Source organism: Mauremys reevesii, linkage group 2, assembly GCF_016161935.1.
Source record: "Mauremys reevesii isolate NIE-2019 linkage group 2, ASM1616193v1, whole genome shotgun sequence".
Lineage (NCBI taxonomy): Eukaryota > Metazoa > Chordata > Testudines > Geoemydidae > Mauremys > Mauremys reevesii.
The window spans coordinates 148154500-148179943 of NC_052624.1; the positions used below are offsets into that span (position 1 = coordinate 148154500).

General features: G+C 47.9%; 1 protein-coding gene across 4 annotated transcripts in view; it reads right to left on the reverse strand.

Moving 5' to 3' along the window:
* Positions 1 to 25444, reverse strand: part of SLC4A5 (solute carrier family 4 member 5) — a 130125-nt gene that overhangs the window by 41853 nt on the left and 62828 nt on the right. For all 4 annotated transcript variants that reach the window (XM_039523157.1, XM_039523158.1, XM_039523160.1 and 1 more), the window contains 7 exons: positions 13968 to 14125; positions 9679 to 9766; positions 8842 to 8996; positions 6122 to 6280; positions 3357 to 3531; positions 2475 to 2608; positions 1124 to 1395 (listed from right to left, as the gene is read on the reverse strand). In XM_039523157.1, coding sequence (XP_039379091.1) covers positions 1124 to 1395; positions 2475 to 2608; positions 3357 to 3531; positions 6122 to 6280; positions 8842 to 8996; positions 9679 to 9766; positions 13968 to 14125 — 1141 coding nt within the window. The remainder of the gene's footprint in view (positions 1 to 1123; positions 1396 to 2474; positions 2609 to 3356; positions 3532 to 6121; positions 6281 to 8841; positions 8997 to 9678; positions 9767 to 13967; positions 14126 to 25444) is intronic.

The following is a 25444-nucleotide window of genomic DNA, read 5'->3' on the forward strand; positions in this document are numbered from 1 at the left end:
CACTGGCAGAGAATGGGTACATCTTGGCTCTGGAAAAAGGTTGGTTTCCTCTCACCCAATGTTGTTTTGCTTTAATTGCCCTATCCCTTTGTATCTTTGCGGTGGTAGAAATCAGCACAATACTGGACGAAGCTGTTAAAAATCAGAACAAAAAACCCCACCCCCAACTCCGACACAGTCGCATTTCTAGAAAAGGACCAAGGGGTGAACCAGTCAAAAGGGTTGTGGAAACCTAGTGAATGTCCCACTGGAAGTCCTGTCACTGAATATACTTAAAACTGGAGATGATAAAGCCATTCAAGAATGTACTCTCGGGAACAATCCAGCATTGGCTGGAAGTTGGATCTAACAAGTCTTCTCCATCCCTAATTCCTATGGTTTTAGGTCTGGCCATCTATAGAGGAGGCATTTTGCTACACAACCTCAGTGACCGGGGATGGGCTGGTCTGCCAAGGAGATGATTTTTTTTTAAAATTTTTTTGCTCCCTTTTGCGAGCACTACTCTAGGAACCAGGTTAGAGAACATATTGCTGGTGGGGAGGTCACTCCCCAAATCCCCATTGGACAGAGACTATACTTTGTGGGATGACACTGTAATCCATCCAGAGATACTGTGCCCATAGGCAAATGGGCACTGCCACCATAACCGCTCTATTGTGCGGGGAGAGGTGAAACTCGTATCTAGGAATGTCCTTTGAAAGTGCAGCTGGCCAATGTTTAATAATCTTATTGTCCTGAGATCTTAAAAGCACTTTACAAAGCAGGTCAGTATCATTTTCCCCATTTTTACAGATGGGGAAACCGAGGCACAGACACTTGCCCAAGTTCACCCAGCAGGCCAGTGACAGAGCTGGGAAGAGAATCTAGGTCTCTTAAGTTCCAGTCCAGTGTTCTAACAACTAGGCTGCACTGCTTCCATTTAAAACAAGCTGCTGGAGTAAATCACCAAATGAAGCTCATGCAGCAAAGGCTCCATCCACCAGGTCGCAATTTACAAGGACCAATCAGGAAGCTGTGCAGCACTCTCTCTCAAGAACTGGACCTCAGCATGACAGCTGTGTGGTTCAAGCAAATCGGCAATTTCACAGTGAAATTCTCAACAGGGAATAGGACTTGTACTCACCTGGGTCAGGAGCAATGCACTCGCATTTGTACATGGTCACATAGTCTGTTTTGAAGTCTGCATTGATAGGGTAATACTTAAAGGCGCCGATCATCTTCTTGATAGCATCATAGATGAATATAAAGCTGATGAGGGTGGAGAACCCCTCCTCAGTGAAGCGTGTGATGTACTTTATAATGAAGCTGGCGTCTGTAGCCACCAGGATAAGGCACTGTAGGGCAGAGTGTAAGCCGATCCACAGACGGAACTCCATGTAGTCTATGCTGTTGCCTCTGGAATTGTGCACAACAGGAGATCAGAACAAAATGACAGCTCTGCTCCGGAAAGAGATACAGGAACTGAGGGCTCATGAAAAGTGTCACCATATCTGATCTCCAGTGAAAGGAAGAGCCTTCCCCCCACAGGGGTCCTTTCATACCAGTGATAATGGCCACCTTCTTGGGAAAAGAAACCAGAGTCTGTGTACTTATATGGCCTCCACTTCCATCCTTGCAACACCCCTGTGAAATGGGACAGTGCTGGTATCCCCAACTCATAGGGGGAACTGAAGCACAGAGACTACATGACTTGCCCAAGGTCACATAAAAAGTCTGTGGCAGAGCAGGGAATTGAACCTAGGCCTCCAAAGTCCCAATCTAGTGCCCTAATCACTGGCCCATCCTTCCTCTCTATCTCTGTGAGGTACAAATAAGAGGCACAGGGACGGGGATGGAATCAAAGGAGCAATAGAAGAACCCCAGTAGGGGACACCAAGCAGAGAACCCCAGACAGGGTCTCTGCTCCAAGAGGAGAGCAAGGAAGTCATCCACAGGACAAGTCTGGCATGAGCTTCCTCACTCTGCCCTGCCAACGTGCCCCTAACCAGCGCAGTGGCTTCCACGGGTCACAGGTGACTCAGTCTCCATGGCCCATCCAGTCTTCAGCCACCAGGCTGAGACTGCCAATGACTGGGCCGGGGAGCACCGGTGACGTGGGCGCCCTGTTAAGTCTCCTGGATCGATTGTTGATGCCCTGTCCAGTAAGCAAACCCGCTGGGTGAGCTCCCCCAGCAGCCGCCGAGGAGTAGAGAGAACTGTGGAGAAGCCAGGGAGAAGACGGGGGAGCTCCCTCTGTCTCCTGAGCGCCTGGTTCAAGCTCCTGTTCTCACTGGGAGACCCACAGAGCTATGGAGAAGGCTCTCTAGGCCTCTTCTCTATGGTAGACCCACCTGGAGTGCTGCCCACAGCTATAATGACATGGCCAGGGGGACACAATGTAGGCCTCAACAGTGACTCTGAACCCGCCCTGCTCTTGTGCCCCCCCTTTGATGTTACCGCTGTGAGGGCTGCGATTCTGAGCGAGCTCCACCTACTTGCTGAAGTCGAAGAGTAGCTTTTCGAAGATGAGGATGGGCCCTGTGCTGCTCAGGATAATGAGTGGCTGCCCGGCAAAGAAGCAGAACACGGAGCCCGCCATCGCCGTGCCGAGGAAACTCTCCATGACCCCCTTTGGGAAGAGAAACAATGTGAGGAGACAGTCAGACATGTGCCCTGGGTTGCACCAGAGGAGTCGTGTCGAGGGGAGGTCTAATCACAGAGCGTGGCTGCAGAACACACTCACGCCAGTTCTCCTCAGCCTGTCTCTCACTGGAATCAGGCAGTGCATGAACCCCTGCTTCGTTCCTCAAGACACAGGTCAGTGCTTTGGGGCTGATACTAAGCTGAATGGGTGTTGGTGAATTACCCCACTTAGCACAGGTGCCGTGCGACACACAGGCAGGGAAAACGCTAGCAGAAGCAGTGATTTCATTACAGACTCATCGCATTGTGAGGTATCTGTGGGGCTCGGACGTGGCGGTTTGGAGTCTGCAATCCCTCAAGTCTCCCCCTCAGGCTGAGTGACGGTTATGTCCAAGTCTTAGCTAGGAATGGCTTTTCACACTACGGACCGCAGTGGGGTGGAAATCTCTCCCAGCAACAGGGCAGGGGTATTTACCTACCACATTAGGGAGGAGAACTGGCTGCAGCTTCAAAGGAACCTGGCCTACTGCACAGGGGTTATAGCCATCTGCTGTGAATCCTGCTATCTGCCACGTGTTAGCAAGGGGCAGGAGCTGCAACGTCTCACCATGCAGCACAGCTAAGGTACGTGCCAACAAAAGCCACCCTGCAAACATTGGGGCATCTGCATCCAAACTTCCAGCTCTAATAATCCTTCGGAGGAGAACAACTCCCCGGGCAGCTCTTTGGTTTACCTGGTAGTTGTCTGTAGCATCACCAAGCAGCCCCCCAAATGTTATGGCATTTGTGATGCAGCCCAGGTAAATGAAGAGGATGGCGGAGATAGACTGGATATGAAAGCCTTCGTAGAAATCACTGGGGAACCAAGGCAGCTTCCTCTTGATATCCAAATACAGGCCGCCGCAAAACCTGGGGGAGACACGCAATCATGGGTGCGGCAATCCCATGAGCTCTGAGTGGAACTAGGCAATTTAGGATTATTGTTTGTGTTAAAGGGGAGACTACAATGGGTCACACTGAAAGGTGAACTGTCAGGCTGGAAGGAGGTTACTAGCGGAGTTCCTCAGGGATCGGTTTTGGGACCAATCTTATTTAATCTTTTTATTACTGACCTTGGCACAAAAAGTGGGAATGTGCTAATAAAGTTTGCGGATGACACAAAGCTGGAAGGTATTGCTAACACAGAGAAGGACAGGGATATCATACAAGAAGATCTGGATGACCTTGTAAACTGGAGTAATAGTAATAGGATGAAATTTAATAGTGAAAAGTGCAAGGTCATGCATTAAGGGATTAATAACAAGAATTTTAGTTATAAATTGGGGACACATCAGTTGGAAGTAACAGAGGAGGAGAAGGACCTCAGAGTATTGGTTGATCACAGGATGACTATGAGCCGCCAATGTGATATGGTCGTTAAAAAAGCGAATGCGGTTTTAGAATGCATCAGGCGAGGTATTTCCAGCAAAGATAAGGAGGTCTTAGTACCGTTATACAAGGCACTGGTGAGACCTCATCTGCAATATTGTGTGCAGTTCTGGTCTCCCATGTTTAAGAAGGATGAATTCAAACTGGAACAGGTACAGAGAAGGGCTACTAGGATGATCCGAGGAATGGAAAATCTGTCTTATGAAAGGAGACTGAAAGAACTTGGCTTGTTTAGCCTAACCAAAAGAAGGCTGAGGGGAGATATGACTGCTCTCTATAAATATATCAGAAGGATAAATATTAGGGAGGGAGAGGAATTATTTAAGCTTAGTACCAATGTGGACACAAGAACAAATGGATATAAACTGGACACTAGGAAGTTTAGACTTGAAATTAGACGAAGGTTTCTAACCATTAGAGGAGTGAAGTTCTGGAACAGCCTTCCAAGGGGAGCAGTGGGGGCAAAAGACATAGTTGGCTTTAAGACTAAGCTTGATAAGTTTATGGAGGGGATGGTATGATGGGACAGCCTAATTTAGGGAATTAATCTGGCAATTGATCTTTGATTATCAGCAGGTAAGTATGCCCAGTGGTCTGTGATGGGATGTTAGATGGTTTGGGATCTGAGTTACTACAGAGAATTCTCTTTCCTGGGTGTCTGGCTGGTGAGTCTTGCCCACATGCTCAGGGTTTAACTGATCGCCATATTTGGGGTCGGGAAGGAATTTTCCTCCAGGGCAGATTGGCAGAGGCCCTGGAGGTTTTTTGCCTTCCTCTGCAGCACGAGGCACGGGTCACTTGCTGGAGGATTCTCTGCAGCTTGAGGTCTTCAAACCACAATTTGAGGACTTCAATAACTCAGACATAGGTTAGGGGTTTGTTACAGGAGTGGGTGGGTGAGATTCTGTGGCCTGCATTGTGCAGGAGGTCAGACTAGATGATCATAATGGTCCCTTCTGACCTTAAAGTCTATGAGTCTATGAGTGTTGTCGTAGTGCCTGGGAGCCCCAGTCATGGCTCGGGAGCCCGCTGCACTAGGTATTGTATAAATAGGGTGACCAGATATCCCGATTTTATAGGGACAGTCCCGATTTTGGGGTCTTTTTCTTATATAGGCTCCTATTACCCTCCGACCTCCTGATTTTTCACACTTGCTGTCTGGTCACCCTATGTATAAATGCATGACAAGGATGCTGTTCACGAGGGTGTGTTTTACCCTGCCATAGCAAGGGGTGACTGCAGTTTATGCAGACCTACCCGAGGCTGGCTTTAATCAAGCTTTGATGGACTAGCCTCATGAGTAAATACCCACAGTTCCAGGCGGGCTTGGAGTACTGGGTACTGGAGCAGGTGTTGCTGCAGCTCTCTTGGTCCAGTTGCTGTGCTAGCTCGATTAAAGCGCGCTCAGGTACGGCTACAAAAGCTGCTAACACACCCTGTGATTGCAGTGTAGACATACCTTAAGTATGAGAGAACAGGTGAATGGAACGAACAGATGAAGAGGGCACAAGCAACCAATGAGCCTCAGGTAATCCATTCACATCAGGGATTGCGTTCTAAGGCACGGATATTTCTGTGGCACATGCCGACCCCAAGGCGGAATCTAGCCTGACGCTTGCTCCTACTTTTCCTGGCAGCGTTTAGCCAGGAGAGTAGGCCAATCAAATTTTGCTTCTTGGCATTCAGCTGCAAGCATAAGCAATTGTGCACACAGGTGAGACCTTGGGTGGGCAACTCCCCGTTTTGCAGACTCAAAGGCATTTTTGCATCAGCACCCATCAGTGCTAGCCTCCACCTGTGTAAGGATCTGTGTAAACCAAAGCATGACTGAGGCCTCATGGACATTTTGGGGGAGGGCAGTTTGGGAGGGGAGGACTAGGACCATTATCAACACTGGGGGCATGGGGAGTGTGCTGGGAGGGGGGCAGAGGTGCTTGTATCTGGGGTGGGGTGAGGAATTTCATTTATCCTTGAAGGGGAAGGGAAGATGCCAGGCTGGAAGGCGGAGGAGGTTGTAGGAGAGGGCTGACAGCATATTGCCCCAAAGCACAGAAGCTGAGGCTTCGCTTACCTGCCTGTCCAGACAAGCTCTTCCCCAACTTCATGCACAGCTGGCATTTCTCCGTCGTCACTGCCACTGCCGCCCCCTCCACCTCCGCCGCCCCCTCCTGCTGCTCCTCCCACGGTGCCATTCATCTGCCCTGCTTCGTTCAGCGAGAACACTGATTTCCTGAGAGACACGTCGGAGGGCGTGATTGGAACAACGGCGCTTCAGCAGCATCTCCCTTCGCCCCAGGAAGGGCGCAAAGCACTTTGCGATCAGCAGGAGTTTAGCCTCCCTGCACCCCTGAGGGGTTGGTCATTCTTAATTCCCCTTTGTAGATGAGGATAATTGAGGCACATGGAGGTGAAGCAACTTCTCCAAGGTCACACAGAGAATCAGGACTTCCGGGAGTCTTGACTCCCAAGAGCCCGGCTGTGCACACAGGGCCTCCCTTTAGCACAGTTGTGTCTGTGGCAGCATTTTGATTTTTGGTTGGATTTGCCTTTAGGGTAATCTAGGGCTTCCAATAGTAAGTAAAAACACCTAGCTCTCCTAGAGCATGTTTCATCTCATCTCATCGCACTTCACAGGATCATCTCCATTTTACAGATGGGGAAATTGAGGCACAGCAATTTGGTCAAGGTCACCCAACACACCAGTGGCAGAGCCATGAATAGATCCCAGGCCTCCTAAGCCCCAGTCCAGTGCTCTGTCCACTAGGCCAGACTTGATGGCTTTGCCTGTTTATTGCAGAGCGAAGTACAGAATGACCTTAATCTGTGATTGCGGATGAGGCAGACAGATTCTTGCACAACCTGGTCTAGTCTACACAAAAGCCAAGGGCTGTGTAGGAGCCTTGAGTTTTATACCAGCTGTCACATGCCTGTTACTTCTTTTAATGGTATAGATCATTACCCTATTGTTATTTATCGATTTACATGGAACTTCCACAAGCCTCACAGTCACCTTAGAGGATTATAGATGATATGTATCGAAATTGCTTCCACTGACCCACACGAAGCCCTTGTAACACTGCCAGCCATACTGCATCAACTACCAGCACAAGAGGTGAGGAATGGTGCAAACTGCAGAATCACAAAGCCCACATTTGGATTTCCTTGAGAAAACAAAGCTTTCCATGAGGGACAGAGATCTAACCCAGCCCGCAGCGTTCTCTTCACTAGCACCCGACACACTACTCTTCTGCAAAACCTGGCCACCAGGGGGTCACTCAGGAGGTGTAGCTGGGAAATTAGTTCCACTCTCCCACCATCTTCCCTGTTCCTGGAGTTTTTCCTACCAATAGGAAGAGAAAAATGTGCACATACTCCAGTTTAGCTCATGTGCACACACTGCGAGATAAATTGACCTTTAGTTATTGGATTAATGCATCAGGAAAAACGGCGCATACTGTAGCCAGAAGTGGGATATATTTTGGTAAGATGTTATTTGGATCTAGCATTTCTCTTGCCCCCAAAAAGCAACTCTCCCCTGCCTGTGATTGTCCTGTAAGTTGCGAATGTTGGTGTTTTTTTCCTTAAAGTACCTGCTGCTGGAGGCAGGGGATGAGCTAGCTTTTACTCTAAAAAGTAAGTTTCCAGAGAAACCGGTTGCAGAGAAAAACTTGAACCTGTGACCTCTAAGAGTGTGTCTAAGGGCGAGTCTCAGAGCCCGGCTCTGCAACCTCATGGGGCTCCTGCTAAGGTGCTAAAAAGAGCCATGCCCCCTCTGTAGGCTTCGGAGCCTGATCTCTAGCCCGAGCCCCAATGCCTGCGTGGCATTTTTAGCACTCTAGCGCGAGCCTGGATCTGCAGACGTGCTCTGAGGTGTGGTGCCATGGGCCGCTGCTCGCTGTGCCGGTGTCACCCTAACAGGCTCAAAACCCAGAATGTGAATAAAAACGCTTGAGTTTGGCAACTCTGAAAAGTGCTATGGAATCCTTCTATCTTATGCCACAGTAAGGGAGCACCTCACAGTCTTTAGTGTATTTATCCTCCCAAAATGAGGTCCTCCAGGCAGCAGAAGTGCCGGAATGTTGTTCCGGAGCGTTCTGGCCCTGGCACAAGAGACGGATGGACCCCTGCATAATCCATACCCCCCATTTTAGAGGGTTACATGCTCACAGATTACTTAGCATCTGAGTGCAATGCTTGTATCTAGACTTGAAAGACGAGATGGCATTTAAGTAACTTTGCACTGAGACACAGAAAATATTATACAAGGCAGATTTCTTAAAGATTCCTCATATTAGCTACGTTTACATTTGTCTATAAAGGGATAGTGCTGAGGTTCTAACCAGGAGGCTGAAATGCTAGGATAGTAATGGCCAGGCGAATACAAATTCTGCTAATAAATTGCCACATTTCATCGGATTTGTTACCCAAAGTTCAGCGCAGCTCCAGCTAATCGAGTCTGATGCTGCTCAACTGGTTGTGCTGGTTTTACACCAATGTAATTCTATTGACCTGATTTACACCACTAACTATGAACAAAATCAAGCTCATTATGCTGCTAATAATAATACTTAGCTCTTATATAGTGCTTTTTAATCCATAGATTTCAAAGTGCTTTACAAAGGGGGGGAGAAGAGAGGAGGGTCAGTAACATTATCCCCATTTTATAGATGGGGAAATTGAGGCACAGGGAGTTGCCTAAATTTACCCAGTAGCAGAACCAGGAATAGAACCCAGGTCTCGTAAGTCCTAGTCCAGTGCACTATGAACTGCACTGCAGTTACCACCACCTACCTCTTCTCAGCGGAAGGTACTTTTTTGGGTGGCTCTATTCTAATGTTTGGATCCCACTCCCCTGGCGGAAGGACAATGACTTCATCCAGAAACTCATCTATTCCTGCAATCAGGTCATCTCGGTCTCTGGCCTTGTAGGCCACATCACTGAAAAGCTGGAAATACACAGAGAAGACAAACGGTTTAGGCGAACTGTTAGCTAGGCAGTAGGAGAGATGGAAGAACCAATTCTGCTAGAAGAAGGGTCAGGCTTCATCTAACATGCTTTCTAGATCACAGAGATTTTGGACCATGGATTGTGGCTCACTCATTGCTAGCGTGAACATTTGTGCTTGCGAACAATATTTGAATGAATCCATGGCTAGCTAGGACTTCATGGGTGTCACTCTGTTGCATGCTGGAATGTCACATTCGCTGGAACTTGACTCAGACCCTCCTGCTCCAAAAGCCCAGTTCCCTGTCATCTGAACGAAAGAAGAATCTTCGCTAAGTGTTGGCAATATGGAACCTATGACACACAGCTGAACGGATTCTATCCAGGGGAGGACAGTGGTGTATGGGCACGCATACACACACACACACGTTACAATATTTTAACTTTATTCCTATGGGCAGATCCCTCAGCTGATGTAGCTCCACTGACTTCCATGGAACTGCACAGATTTTTACAGCACCTGCCAAACTGGTTTTATGATTTTCATTCTGGTCCTGGAGCTCTGATGGGATGTCTCATTTCATCTTTGGGAAATCCCATAAATGTACGGACTGCCTGGATTTAGTGCACATATAGAGAATGCAACAGGAGCACGGCTCTGCCATATCATAAGATTTACTTACGTCATCTACCATAAGGGTGGCGATAGCTCGGCCGATTTCATTGTAGGATTTTGCCTTTCCTGAAGGACCCAGGAGAATAAAAAGGAACCTGGTAAAAGAACAGAACTCATGAGCTAATGGCCATCCTTGCAGTCTGTGGTTTAAATTACAACTCTTGCCAGTATGCAGGATCTGGTCTGAACAATCAATCTAACTAGTTTCAAGATGGAGCTTGATAAAGTTACGAGCAGGGTTATATGACAAGGTTATCTGCAATAGCAGGGGACTGGTCTCAATGGCCCAAGATGTCCCTTCCAGTCCTGAGCTCCTATGTAAGCAGTTGTCTAAACTCTAAGTTTAGCCACTCAAGAAATACAGGATTAGGCCCTTTGATTTTCACCAGTTGGTTTTCTCAGATACAGCCTAATCCAGCTCCCATTGCAACCCCAGGGGAGTCTCATATAGAATCATAGAGTATCAGGGTTGGAAGAGACCTCAGGAGGTCATCTAGTCCAACCCCCTGCTCAAAGCAGGACCAATTCCCAACTAAATCATCCCAGCCAGGGCTTTGTCAAGCCTGACCTTAAAAACCTCTAAGGAAGGAGATTCCACCACCTCCCTAGGTAACCCATTCCAGTGCTTCACCACCCTCCTAGTGAAATAGTGTTTCCTAATATCCAACCTAAACCTCCCCCACTGCAACTTGAGACCATTACTCCTTGTTCTGTCATCTGCCACCACTGAGAACAGCCGAGCTCTATCTTCTTTGGTAGCTGAAGGCTGCTATCAAATCCCCCCTCACTCTTCTCTTCATCGAGTTCAATGGGAGCGTTAGTTTGTGTGTCAACCCACACTAACTCAGCATGACTCTTTGTCCCCTTCTAATGGCTAGAAAGCACAGAACACATAATGAGCCTGCTAGTGATTTTGAGTTAACAGATCTGGCCCTTTATTACAAGCAATAGAGGCTTGTAGACCCAGAGGGCCCAGGTTCAATCCCACAGATAATGTAACCAGGGTTGTGGTTACAGCTACACAAGGGTCCCCTCCCCTCCAAATAGTGGCTGGTCACTGGGATGTGTGATCTGAAATGTAGCAAACCTTGAATACCCATAAGTACCAGAAATCCTGTTTCTCATGAGAATCCCAGCACCCGTTTGCAGACTCAAGCAGGGGTGCTGGAACAATTTGTATAGTGGGGGTGTTGAGATCCGTTGAAAAACTATAAACCCTGGATAAGATGGAAACTACTTCAAGCCAGGGGGTGCTGCAGTACCTTCAGCTCCCCCAGTTCCAGCACCTATGGAGACGAATACGCAGGCTATCCGAACGGGAACAACTCAGCATTTCTGATCACTATGCAAAAGGTGAGCTTTTCAAATGCTCTCAGAGCTGGCCCAACTTTGCTCCCACTGACAACAACATTAAAACTCCCATTGACTTTAATGGGAGCAGAGTAAGGCCACCATGGAGAGTTTTTGAGAATCTCGCCCCAAAGCATTCCACTATTACTGCTGTATGCAGCCCCGGCAAGTCCTGGCAACGCAAGCCAGAGCCTATTGATATCTATGAGTTCATGGCAGGGATGCCCATGGGGCTAAATATTTGCCTTGGTTTCATTCATGGCTTTTGGAAATATTTTTTACAAGTCTCAAGGAGGCACTTCTGGACCCCCAAAATGTGATCTGCTCTTCAGTTCCTGAATGGTGAAAATACCATAAGGAGACCAGATCTTATGCAACAGTTATTATCTTAGGTCCTTATCTGGTCCCCCATTACTCTAATCTCTGAGCCTCACAATCTGAAATTGATTTATCCTCACAACACCACCGAGAGGGAGGGAGGTGTTGTTATCCCCACTTTACAGATGGGTAAGCCAAGTGATGTGCCCAAGGTCACACAGGAAATAGTGGATAGAGCAGGGAACTGAATCCAGGTCACTCAGGTCCTAAGCTAGTGCCTAACCAGTGGGCAATGCTTCCTCTCTGGGTCCACCAAAGAGGCCCCTGGGTTAAAATTAAAAAAGAAACTGATTAAAGTACTTAAATATTTAGAATAATATCTATGGAAATACTAAATATTATATCAAATATACTAATATAAACATGTGATTTTATGTGGGTTCCTCCAGAACCCAAGTGCCAAGCCTTACTTTTCCAAAGAGGCATTTAAACACCCTATAACAGAGGTGGGCAAACTTTTTGGCCCGAGGGCCACATCTGGGTATGGAAATTGTATGGCGGGCCATGAATGCTCAAAAAATCGGGGGTTGCGGTTGGGGAGGGGGTGAGGGCTTTGCCGGGGGGTGTGAGTTCTGGGTGGGGCTGGGGATGAGGGGTTTAGGGTGCAGAAGGGTGACTGAGGGGTTCGGAGTGTGGGAGGGGGATCAGGGCTGGGGCAGGGGCGCAGGAGCGGGTCGGGGTGCAGGCTCTATGGGGCGTTTACCTCAAGCAGCTCCCGGATGCAGCGGCATATCCCCCCTCCGGCTCCTAGGCAGAGACGGAGCCAGGAGGCTCTGTGTCTTCCCCATCCGCAGGTGCCACCCCTGCAGCTCCCATTGAGCACAGTTGCCAGCCAATGGGAGCTGCAGGGGCTGTGTGTGGAGCCCCCTGGCTGCCTCCACACGTAGGAAGCGGAGGGGGGACATGCTGCTGCTTCCGGGAGCTGTGCGGAGACCCGGCATGCACAGAGCAGGGCAAGCCCCCACCCCGCTCCCCGGCTGGAGCGGGGCAAGCCCCAGACCCTGTTCCCCAGCTGGAGTTCGAGGGCTGGATTAAAATGTCTGAAGGGCCGGATGCGGCCCCAGGGCCATAATTTGCCCATCCCTGCCCTATAATATATCTGTGCAATACTGGCAGATGTGCTTCCTGAGTTCCTCTCCACTGAGGGTGCCTAATTGCAAATCCATGTTGATCGTCAGAACCAACAATTAGATGATAATTGGAAGAAGTTATTTTGCAAGTAAACAAGCTACATAACCAGTTGCCTTGACAATCTGAAGTGAAGCACAGTTTAGAATATTAGTAGCAAGTGAAATTCACCCCGTTCCATGGGCCAGCGCAAGGCTATGTGCCACACAAACCTTCCTCTGAGCAACAGCCAACATCAGAGCTTAGAGTTCAGAGACATGCATCTCCATCTTTCTGGGCACTGATGTATGGAGGTGAGCGGGGGTGGACCAAGAGACCTGCAGAATATTCTATGCCCCTGAGCAAAGCAGACCCAGAAATCTGCAGCCCACTAGTTAAAGAGTATAAGCAGCATTTAAGTGGTGCATATGCTTTGCTCAGACCCCTTTCATTCACTATGCGCTTTTCATTTGTAAATATCAAAACACTCAAGGTCAGTATCATTATACCCATTCTACACTTGGAGAAACTAAGGCACAGAGCAGGAAAGGAGATTCATATACCACTTAGTGGCCGAGCTGGGAACAGACTCCAGGAGTCCTGACTCCCAAATTATCTCCCAAACACTGCAAGAAAATATAGGTTAATAAAAGCTCTAGTCTCTCTCCAGTTCGTGTAGGACCTGACTGCCCCACTATCCTTAGTGAAAGTTACATGAGCCATTTGAACAGCGCATTAGACCTTAGGAACCCATAGCCTCCTGAAACAAGGGAAGAACATGTTGTCCCAGCTAACATGGAAGGTAACATGATATACAGCTAGAAGTGGGCAAAGTTTTTTGGCCGAAACTTTTCTTTGTCGAAAAATGCAGATTTGGCGACACAAACATTTTGCAAATTCATGTCAGTTTTGTTGAATTGTTTGTCTGGGGGACCCCCATCCCTCCAAAATTCATAAAAACCCACCAAAATGCTGAACATTCTTCTCTCCATTTGCAATGACTGTTTGCTTTGAAATTTCTTCCAATTTTATTTCAAACGTTGAAATGGTTTGAAAAACATTATCAATCAGAATAAAATGTTTTGTTTCAGATCAAATGAAACATTATGTTTGACCCCAAACTATTTTATTTTACTTCTTACTGTCTGGTGTGCCGAAATCTTTTTAAACATGGTTAATTTTGGGTTGACCTGCAACAATTTTTTTTAACCTTGATTTTTCAAAATGGCCAGCGAATCCAAAAGTCTGTTATTTACACAGCTCTAATTAGACCCCTTAGGAATCTGTAGCCATCCAGAGACAGGGGAAGAAAATATTGTCCCACCTAAGCTGGAAGGTAAGGTGTGCTATACCGCATCAGGTTTACATGAGAGTTTACAGCTGAAGCCCCAGTTCTGAACCACCAATACCTTTCTTCAGTTCTTGCAAAAGCACATTTTGTTTGTTTAAACAGCTGCGCACCTAGTGGGGACGGGAACTTCCGTCACCCCGCCCAGCATGGTGGACTGTATGAGCCTCACGAATGCCACGAATGGCTTCTCCAGGAAGTCCACCTCTCCCACCAGGACATTGGAGGCTTCTGCGTCTTTGGGGATCTTCTTTATGAATTTATTTTTTAGCTGTTGAGGGAAAAAGAAAGTTCACTGATGGGTCAGCTCTTCCTTTACTTTTTTTTTTAATAACACCATGACAACCTATTTCTGCTTGATATTTAGGATACTAAAGACTGCTGAACTCCTGCTGTGAAATTGGAGTTTCTCCTTTCCTCTAAGCATATAGTAGCACTTGGGTATGAATTACTAAGTCAGGGCCAGCTCCAGGCACCAGCTTAGCAAGCAGGTGCTTGGGGCGGCCACTCTGGAGAGGGGCAGCACGTCCAGCTATTCGGCGGCAATTCGGTGGAGGGTCCCTCACTCCCGGTCGGAGCGAAGGACCTCCCGCTGAATTGCCGCAGATCGCGATAGTGGCTTTTTTTTTTTTTTTTTTTGGCTGCTTGGGGTGGCAAAACCCCTGGAGCCAGCCCTGTACTAAGTTAAGGCAAATCAACAGTGTGAAGTCAATGCACATGAGTTAAAGCATTTTAAACCCACCTCGGTGTGGATGCTTCTCAATCAGGAGTAAAGTGGCCTTAGTTTTCTGTAACTTAATCCTCCTTGGCAAGTTTCACATCCCACGCAGCACCATGACAAGGTATGTCTCCACTGCAATCAGGATTGATTGATTTCAGCTCAGGTAGGCATGCCCCAGCTAGCTTTGATCTACATGTGCCCAAAACACCATTGGACTGCAGTGGAGACATACTTATGGTGGTGCCAACTCTCGCTGAAAGCTGAGATTCTCACACATCCCCATGACTCCAGGAGCTGGGGCTTCAAGAAACACACTAGATATTACAAAACTCATGATAAAATGGTCAGAGTGGGCAACACTGAAGTCCATCCTCACTGGGAACAGCCCATAAGCATGCGCTAAACTTTAAGTGCTTAAATCTGAGCTGCTTCAAACTGGACTTGAGCGCACTGAAGCAAGTTCAGCACATGCTTAAGTGCTGTCCTGAATAAGGGCCTAAATAAACACACAACAAAACACACCACCTCCAAATTGGACCCACAAAACACCCACACTCAAGTATGACAAAAGAGCATGTCTTGGAGCCTCTTTCCCTTCCAGCAGCCCCCACTGGCTCCCCACAAGTAATAAGGAAGGAAGATTCATCATAATAAGTAGCTTGAGCTTCCATCTTGTAGTTCATTCCCCCAGATCTCCTCTTTGGAAAGGGAGCAAATAATTGTAGGTGGTGGCCTCATTTCATAGATTGATCCTTGGGTCTCTTGTCCCCTGCAGCCCTTTCATTATTAGCATAAAAGGGTTCAATACAAACCCAGGCAGGATGTTGTTATAATCTATATGCCAGCATGAGGAGAGGCATGTGAGCTGGGCAGCAAGCTCCCCCTATTCTAATCTTTTAAATCCAAATGGAAAAAAAAAACAATAATAAAACCACTCCTCCAATACAGCTTGGAATAAGCAAAAGCAGGAGTTAACGGCAACCACTAAGCTTCATGAAAAACTTTAAGAGTCCCTTTGTAGTGGGTCTACTAGGCTGATTAAAAACCAGCATTCTTTGGAATGAAATGGTTTGCATATCTTAGTGTTAACCCTCGATGCGCCGACGTTTGATTGTAATGTTTGGATTTTCTTCTCAGGGAATTTGCTTTCATTACAGCAGCTCTAAACTAAGAGCACCCACTGGTAAATTCTCACTGTGGAGAGCCCTAAGGAATATTTCCCAAGGTAAATTCTTTTCCTAAACAGTCTGCTTCCATTAATTTATCTAAATTCCACTCAGCACCGTGGAAAGGGCGTGATTCTGGTATCCAGGCTGCAATCCTGAAGCCTCTGGATGCATTACTGAGCAAGTGTAAAAGCTTCTGTTCACCACAGAAAGTCTCTACACCCATTTCAATCAGACTAAACCACAAAAGTTGCGACCCAGCTCTGCGGGACCCTCTCTTCCAGCTCCATCGCACATAGATCACATGGCTAGAAGGGACTGCCATGATCATCTAATCTGATCGCCTGCATAACACAAGCCAGAGGACTTCCCTGAATTAATTCCTGTTTAAGGTTGACAACACTATCATAACAAAGCCACGGCTACCCAGAACTTCAAGTGACAGCAGAGGATAGAACATAGATCCACATCCATGTGTCCATGACCCACAGATCCCTCCCCAGCTCAAAGAGAATCTCTTTAAGCACTCAGCAATACGGGACTATGACAGTTTTCCAAAGCGTGGGTCGCCCACCAGTAGGTCATGGGAAGGTTCCAGATGGGTCACCACATCCAGGGCTGGATTAATTTATCACTGGCACCTGCCTAGGTAAACAAACACTTCTGGCCTGGTGCAGATGGGAAGCCTGCAGGAGTGGGTGTTGGAGAGCAAGCCCGCCTCAACCAGCAGCACTGGGCCTAGTGCTCCGGATGTTGCAACCTACTCACGTTTGGCCCAGCCACCCTTCTGTCGCAGGCCAAACCTGAATGGCGCTGCAACCAAAGACAAAATACAGTTGGGAAGGCCGCCATACTAAAATGTTTGAGAACTACAGAGCTATGAGTAGTTCTGATTGCATCCATCTGATTGCATGCGCTGAAAGCCAGGCTTGCCTGCTGTAGCCTGGAACAAAGAGAGCAGAGTGCTGACATTGTAATGTGACATGGCTTCCTTTTTGCTGGACGGCAACACACACAGGGCTCCTCCAAGAGGGAGTTTTGTGTCTGAGGTTCTTCACTGTGCAGGGAGGATATAAGAGCAGGATTTCCTTGATGAGGCACCTTCCCCGCCTCGAGCCCATTGCTCCTGTACCAACAGGAGTATAGCCAGTAAACAACAGTACCTGACATTTCTCCAGTGCCCAAAGCATTAACTCATTGATCTTCAACCTGACCCTGAGAGGTAGGCATGTGCACCGCCTGCGTACAGATGGGAAAACCACAGCACAGAAGTGAAGGGATCCACCCAGGGAAAATGTGGGGCAGAAATGGGAAGAAAACCCAGATCTCCTGGCTCACAGGTCTGTGCTTTAATTTGATGAGGAAAAAAAAAAAAGGGCAAAGTGATGCGTGGATAGGATTGAAAGCAGCCTAGCTCCTACTCCAACACAGGAACATATGGATTTTTAACCATCCCTACACTCTAGGTAACAACATGCCACTGAGGAATTCCTATTGACTTAAATAGGGGCAGGACGGAGCTGTAAAAAATAGCATTGTGGGGTTCTATACTGATCCTCTCTTGCTAGCCATCAGATCAAATTCGGTCAGGGTACAAGCCAAAGGATGGTTTGTCTAATGTTGCAAGGATTCTAAAAATCCATCTAGGTTGTTCTTTCCCCCATCAACGCTAGTAACAGATTCTGCCCATCAGAATGTGGCTGAAAAAATTCAGTGGATAATGCACGAGGCAGAAGAGAATCCAGTTCTCCCCCCTCCGGTTGTAATAACTCCACAAAATCTTGTGTGTGTCAGCAAAGCCAGCAGAAGTGGCTTGTATTCACAGGAAGCAGATATGTGGAATAGGGAAGTTGCATTTCTTGCAAACTAGTAACCGCAGGACCTCAGCAATGTTACGGCAGAACGACTTCCCAAATGTTGGGAAATGTGTGGGTCACATTTATAGATTCCAAGGCCAGGAAGTACCACTATGATCATCTAGTCTGACCTCCTGTATAACACAGGCCAGAGACCTGCCCCACAATAACCCCTAGAGCAGAGCTTTTAGAAAAACATCCATCTTGATTTAAAAACTGTCATTAATGAGAATCCACCACAACTCCTGGTAAATTGATCCAGTGGTTAATTACTCTCACTGTTAAAAATGTACGCCTTATTTCTGATCTGAATTGGTCTAGCTTCCACTTCCAGCCATTGGATCATGTTAGACATTTCTCTGCTAGAGTGAAGAGCCCATTGTTAAATATTTGTTTTCCATGAAGATTATACATATATAGACTGTAATCAAGTTTCTCCTTAACCTTCTCTTTGCTAAGCTAAATAGACTGAGCTCTTTGAGTCTACCATTACCAGGCAAGTTTTCTAATTCTTTAATCATTCTTGTGGCTCTTTTCTGACCCCTCCCCAACTTATCAACATTCTTGAATTGTGGACACCAGAACTGGACACAATATTCCAGTGGTGGTTGCATCAGTGCCCTATATAGAGGAAAAATAACCTCGCTGCTCCTACTTGAGATTCCCCTGTTTATGCACCCCAGGATTGTATTAACTCCTTTGGTCACCGTATCACACTGGGAGCTCATGTTTAGCTAATTATCCACCATGACCCCCAAATCTTTTTCAGAGTCACTGCTTCCCACGATGGAGTCCCCCATCCTTTAAGTATGGCCTGCATTCTGTATAGATTTACAGTTAGCTGTACTGTTTGCTTGTGCCCAGTTTACCAAGAGAGTCAGATTGCTCTGCAACAGTGATCTGTTCTTTTCATTATTTACCATGCACCCAATTCTTCGGTCATCTGCAAACTTTATCAGTGACAATTCTGTGTTTTCTTCCAGGCCATTGATAAAAATGTTAAAGAGCATCAGATTGCTGGATATAAGAGAATAGGATGTCACTGGTAAGGTTTTGCATTAGAGTGTAAGTTTGATGAAGCCAGCGTATGCACAGCTTTTTGGTATTTGCTGGAGATGGAAATGAATGTCTTGGGCAGTGAATACCAAAACCATCCCAGGCAATACGAAGGCGGAAGGGAATGCATGAGTCTTTCCCCTTTACTTCTTATGTCTATTCTTTCAAGGTTTTGCGTGGATGGATTATGTCCTGCCACAACCTTAACTGTCATCGCATGCATTTTTTTCATAGAATCATAGGACTGGAAGGGACCTCGAGAGGTCATCTAGTCCAGTCCCCTGCACTCATGGCAGGACTAAAGTATTATCTAGACTAACCCCATTTTGTTTGCTAATCAGATATGTGTGTCTGTTAAGAGAAGTTGTGCAAACCCTCTAGGGCTGATTCAGATCTTGCGTCACTGAGCAGTCATTCCACTGAGGTTAACGGAGTTACAACCATGTATGATGGGCAGGAGGAAATGCAAATCAGGTCTTCTCTTTTTATTGTAATAGGCCAACTCCTGAAATCGCTAGTCAAAAAGCTTGCTTAAAGTAAATGGAAGTTTTGCTGGAGTAAGGATGGTATGAAAACTAAGTAGGGAGCTCAGGATATGGCTCAATATGGGAAACTGTGACCCTACAATGTACCTCCATTAAATAACTGTTTGGGAGAGGAAGTATGGTCCAATAGTTAAAGCACAGGAGCGAGAGTCAGGAAATCAGGGTTCAATAATACCAGCACTCACACCAATTTGTGTGAGCTTGGACATGTCACTTAATACCTCCGTGTGACTCTATTTCCCTGGCTGGAAAATTACGATAATCTCTTCTATTTTACAGTGTTTACTGTAAATTCACTACAGTTTGCAAAGTGATTTGAGCTCCTCAGTAGAACGATGATTTGTTCTCCTTGGTTCTCTGTGTAGTGCCCCGATCTGTCTTTAATTCATAAAGACAAAGGATCGAATGACTGGAACAGAGTGGTAGCTACAGTCTTTGAGCTTTAAATCTCAACCAGCTTTCATTACAGGAAGTTAGTCGTCTTCGGCTATCCCTCGATGCGAGGACGTCGTCTGCCAAGGGGGTTCATTGGTGAGTTTTTAAGTAGCTGAGGAGCCCTGCAGATTTTCCCACAGAAGTGACAGGTGTGATCTTGGAGGAGACATCGTTGTTGGCTAGAGTGTTGTGCCTTTTCTTTCCTCCTTTGTCGCTTCTCTGTCTCATGAGCACATCTGTTCTCCCCAAAGGGCTTGGCTACACTGGAGAGTTGCAGCGCTGGAGAGTTACAGCGCTGCAACTGAATCACTGTCCACACTTGCAAGGCACATACAGCGCTGGTTGTACTCCACCTCGACAAGGGGAATAAAGACTATAGCGCTGCATCAGCAGCGCTGCCCGGCCAGTGTGGCCACCAAAAGCGCTGTTATTGGCCTCCAAAAGTATTCGGTGGTATCCCAGAATGCCTGTTCTAGCCACTCTGCTCATCAGTTCGACCTCTACTGCCCTGGCCTCAGGTGACCAACCATCAGACTGGCCCTTTAAATGCCCCGGGAATTTTAAAAGTCCCCTTCCTGTTTGCTCAGCCAGGTGTGGAGTGCAATCAGTGAATCTTTCCAGGTGACCATGCCTCCACGCGGCAAACGAGCCCCAGCATGGAGCAATGGCAAGTTGCTGGACCTCATCAGTGTTTGGGGAGAGGAAGCTGTGCAGTCCCAGCTGCGCTCCAGCCGTAGGAAGTACGATACCTTTGGGCAGGGCCATGCTGGAAAGGGGCCATGACCAGGACGCGCTGCAGTGAAGGGTTAAAGTGAAGGAGCTGCGGAGTGCCTACTGCAAAGCCTGCGAGGGAAACCAACGCTCTGGCACTGCCTCCACGACCTGCCGTTATTTACAAAGAGCTGGACGCGATACTTGGGGGTGACCCCACCACCACTCCGAGGACCACTTCAGAGCGGGGGGGAGGAGGAGGAGGAAAGCGAGAATGAGGGTACTGGGTACTGGGGTGGGGGGAGACACCCCGGAGTCCCTGGAGGCATGCAGCCAGGATCTCTTCTCAAGCCAGGAGGAAGGTAGCCAGTCGCAGCAGCCAGTACTTGGTGTAGGACAAACAGAGGAGCGGGTTCCCGGTAAGCGGCTTTTATTTTCAGGATGGAAATTTTTCGGGAGAGGAGAGAGGGTTAGGGCTGCATGCATGCATGCTTAGATGCGGAATAGCGCATTGATGTGGTCTATCACGTTGCGGTAATCGGCCTCGGTAATCTCTTCAAAAGTTTCAGCCAGAGCGTGGGCAATGCGCTTGCGCAGGTTTATTGGGAGAGCCACTGTTGTCCTTGTCCCAGTCAGACTAACTCGTCTGCGCCACTGTGCCACGAGGGGTGGGGGGACCATTGCTGCACACAGGCAAGCTGCATAGGGGCCAGGGCGGAATCCGCATTGCAGTAGAAGACCCTCCCGTGCTTCCCAGGTGACCCGCAGCAGCGAGATATCTTCCAGGATCAACTCCTGTGGAAAACGTCGGGATAGTGTTCAGTGTAGGTGCCCCCTGCAGCTGTTTGCTTTCCCCAATGCACAGAAACCCCGAGGACAGTACAGCCCTGAAACAATCAGTCCCTCTTACTCACCATTTCGGGTCTCCCGTGGGTTATGTGCGCTCTCTTTGGGACGGGAAAATTAGGCTATTGTGAAGACTGTTACCCTCCTTAACTGCGGGGGAACTACTCTGTCTGGTATAAACAATGCTGCCTCTGTTAAGTGTTGCTTTTTGCCTTTACAGATGCAACCTTGAGATCTCGGCTGTCCGTGTTCTCACCGGCTGAGAGACTACAAAACCTCCGGAAGAGGCCGCGAAAAAGCAAAGAAGACATGCTGCAAGAAGTGATGCACCAGTCTCTCATAGAGAATCAAAAAGTGCAGGAGTGGAGGGAGAGGGAAAGCAGGATCCGCAAGGAAAATGCAGCGCAAAGGAAGCAATGCATGGAGCGGCTGATAAGCATCCTGGAGTGCCAAGCGGACTCTTTCCAGGCGCTCATAGCCATGGAGGTGGAGCACTACCGCCACCGCCCGCCCCCCGCTGCCCGTGTCCCAAAGCTCTTTCCCTTGTGCCCCCATGTTAGCTCCAAGCCCCCTTCCCCAGCATCCGGGTTCTTACCACCACCAGCTGCCTCCAACACCTGTACGTTCACCAACCAGCCCTGAGAACTACGACCCTTACCCTCTGCACTCAACCCCCATCACCATGCAGTATAGCCATTCTGAAGTGCAGCAGTCATTGCACAGCACTCCAGACAGGACATATGCAAACCTGTGATTGTACAGTTCCCCACCCCACCCCTTTGCCCTTTCAGATTCCAAAAAAGTTGTGTGTCTGTCAATAAAGTAATTTTCTTTTCAATAAATGAATTTTTGGCTTTGAAAACAGTCTTTATTATTGCAGAAAGTTAAAGATACCTTAGCCCAGGAAAGAAACAGGCACTGCAAATCAGCTTAGGAAACACAGATTCCTACTAACATTGTAACCACTGCACTTCACTCCCATGCAAGGCACCAAACATTACTGTTGGTTTTCAGCCTCAAATTCCTCCCTCAAGGCATCCCTAATCCTTGCAGCCCTGTGCTGGGCCTCTCTAGTAGCCCTGCTCTCTGGCTGTGCAAATTCAGCCTTCAGGCGTTGAACCTCGAAGGTCCATGCCTGACTGAATCTTTCACCCTTCCCTTCACAAATATTATGGAGGGTACAGCACGTGGATATAATCGCGGGGATGCTGCTTTCCCCCAAGTCCAGCTTCCCATACAGAGATCGCCAGCGCCCCTTTAAACGGCCAAAAGCACACTCCATAGTCATTCAGCACCGGCTCAGCCTGTAGTTGAACCATTCCTTGCTGCTGTCAAGGTTCCCTGTGTACGGTTTCATGAGTCACGGCATTAACGGGTAAGCAGGGTCTCCAAGGATCACAATGGGCATTTTGATGTCCCCTACTGCGATCTTCTGGTCTGGGAAAAAAGTCCTGGCCTGCATCTTCCTGAACAGGCCAGTGTTCCGAAAGATGCGTGCGTCATGCACCTTTCCGGGCCAGCCTGTGTTAATGTCAATGAAACGCCCACGGTGATCCACAAGTGCCTGGAGAACCATAGAGAAATACCTCTTCCGATTAACGTACTCAGATGCTAGGTGGGGTGGTGCCAGAATAGGAATATGCATTCCATCTATCGCCCCTCCACAGTTACGGAAACCCATTTGTGCAAAGCCATCCACAATGTCCTGCACGTTCCCCAGAGTCACGGTTCTTCTTAGCAGGATGCGATTAATGGCCCTGCAAACTTGCATCAACACGATTCCAATGGTCGACTTTCCCACTCCAAACTGGTTCCCGACCGATCGGTAGCTGTCTGGAGTTGCCAGCTTCCAGACTGCAATAGCCACCCGCTTCTCCACCGGCAGGGCAGCTCTCAATCTCGTGTCCTTGCGTCGCAGGGTGGGGGCGAGCTCCTCACACAGTCCCATGAAAGTGGCTTTTCTCATCCAAAAGTTCTGCAGCCACTGCTCGTCATCCCAGACTTCCATGACGATGTGATCCCACCACTCTGTGCTTGTTTCCCGAGCCCAAAAGCGGCGTTCCATGGTGCTGAGCATGTCTGTGAATGCCACAAGCAATTTTGTGTCATACGCATTACGTGACTCGCTATCATCGTCGGACTCCTCACTGTCACTTTGGATCTTAAGGAATAGCTCAACTGCCAAACATAATGTGCTGGCCAGACTCGTCAGCATATTCCTCAGCAGTTTGGGCTCCATTTCCCACAGACCGAAACAGAACACAGAATCGCGCTACACAGAAACCGCGCAAAGATGGTGCCAAATGTGGACGGAAACACAGGGATTGCTGGGATGTGAAGCGATGCATCACAGGGCATTGGGACAGGAACCAGAATGACCCGCCCCCTCCGCCCCTTCCCCAGCCCACGGCACCAGAATGGGAAGAGGTGCTCTGTGGGATAGCTGCCCATAATGCACCACTCCCAACACCGCTGCAAATGCTGCAAATGTGGCCACACTGCAGCACTGGTAGCTGTCAGTGTGGCCACACTGCAGCGCTTTTCCTACACAGCTGTACGAAGACAGCTTTAACTCCCAGCGCTGCACAGCTGCAAGTGTAGCCAAACCCAAAGTGAGCTGTGGCTTGGTGTCTTGTGTGGCGCCACTGTGTTCTATTCTGCGCCAAGTTGGGTTGATGTCTCCCTTTTTAAAATGTACTTTCAGTATGTTTTTGAAACACTTCCACTGCCCTCCGCGAGTCCTTCTTCCCTTACTTAACTGAGAGAAGAGCACTTGCTTTGGGAGGCGAGTGTCAGGCATATGTACACAGTGGCCAGCCCAGCAGAGCTAGTATTTCATGACCTGAGCTTCTATACTGCTGATGTTGGCTGCAGAGAGAACGCTGACGTTAGTGCATCGGTTTTCCCAGCGGATCCTGAGAATCCTCCTGAGGCAGCGCTGCTGGAACCACTCCAGCAGCTCCAGTAGTTTGTGCAGATGAGGGCTGTAGAGTACCTTGGTTTTCCCGATGTTGAGAGAGACAGACCCAGGCTGTGATAGGCATCCACAAAAAGATTTAGGGTGCTTTGCAGGTTGGCCTCTGTATGTGTAAGAATGACATAGTCGTCTGCATACTGAAGGTCAGTGATGCCAATTCTTGTGATCTTAGATTTTTTTTGGAGATGTCAAAGATTAAGACGATGGCCATCCATATGATACGATAATCCCAATTCTGTCAGGAAGGCAGTCGCAGATGAGAATCAGGATCACGGTAAGGTAAATGGAGAAGGGTGTTGGAGCAATGACATCGCCCTGCTTGACACCAGTGCAAATGGTGAATGATTCGGTCTCTGAGCCGCTGCCCAAAGTGGTAGCAGTCATCCCGTCAAGGAGTAGTCTGATGATGGAAATTAATTTTTGTGACTAGACAAACCTACACAGTACCTTCCATAGGGCATCACAATTGATAGAGTCAAAGGCCTTGGTTATGTTGATGAATGCCGTGAACAGTTCCTGGTGTTGTTCTCTGCACTTCTCCTGAATCTGTTGTGCCACGAAAATCATGTCGGTTGTGCCATGGGATGGTCTGAAGCCACACTGTGATCCAGGGAGGAGTTTCTTGGCAAGGGGGAGGAGGCGGTTTAGTAGGATCCAGGCAAGAATCTTCCCTGTGATGGAGAGGAGAGCAATACCTCTGTAGTTCCCACACAAAGATCTGTTCCCTTTCTCGAATATTGTAACAATGTTGGCATTCTTAAAGTCAGGTGGAATTTCTTCGCGGGTTCAGATTTTGTCCTTTTGTCCATGAGGTGATAGGCCTCATGTTTTCATTGGTTAAAGGAATCATTTTGCCAGTTATAAAATTCATTTCTTTTCTGTTGAATTAATGCTAGGATTTCCTTGTTTTTGCCAAAGCAGTCATGGTGCCAATGAGTGGAATACATTCATACATTGTGAATGGTGTTTTTAAATTGATCCCAGGGCTCTTGAATGTCAGTTATGTTGTCAGGAAGGTTAGAGTTTCTCTGACAGATGTTACTGGAACATCTTGCAGCTGGCTTGGTCTTGAAGTGCTTTGACATTGTATCACTTTTGCTTAGTCTTTGGGTGTTTGTGATGTGGTGGAGCGAGCTGCAGGTACATGATGGATCTTACTAATCAATGGTCTGTCCAACAGTGATCAGTACCTCCTAGAGCTTGTGTTATACGGACATCAGTATACTCTTGGGCTCTGACTATAAAAGTCAAGGAGGTGCCAGTGTTTGGTCTGAGGA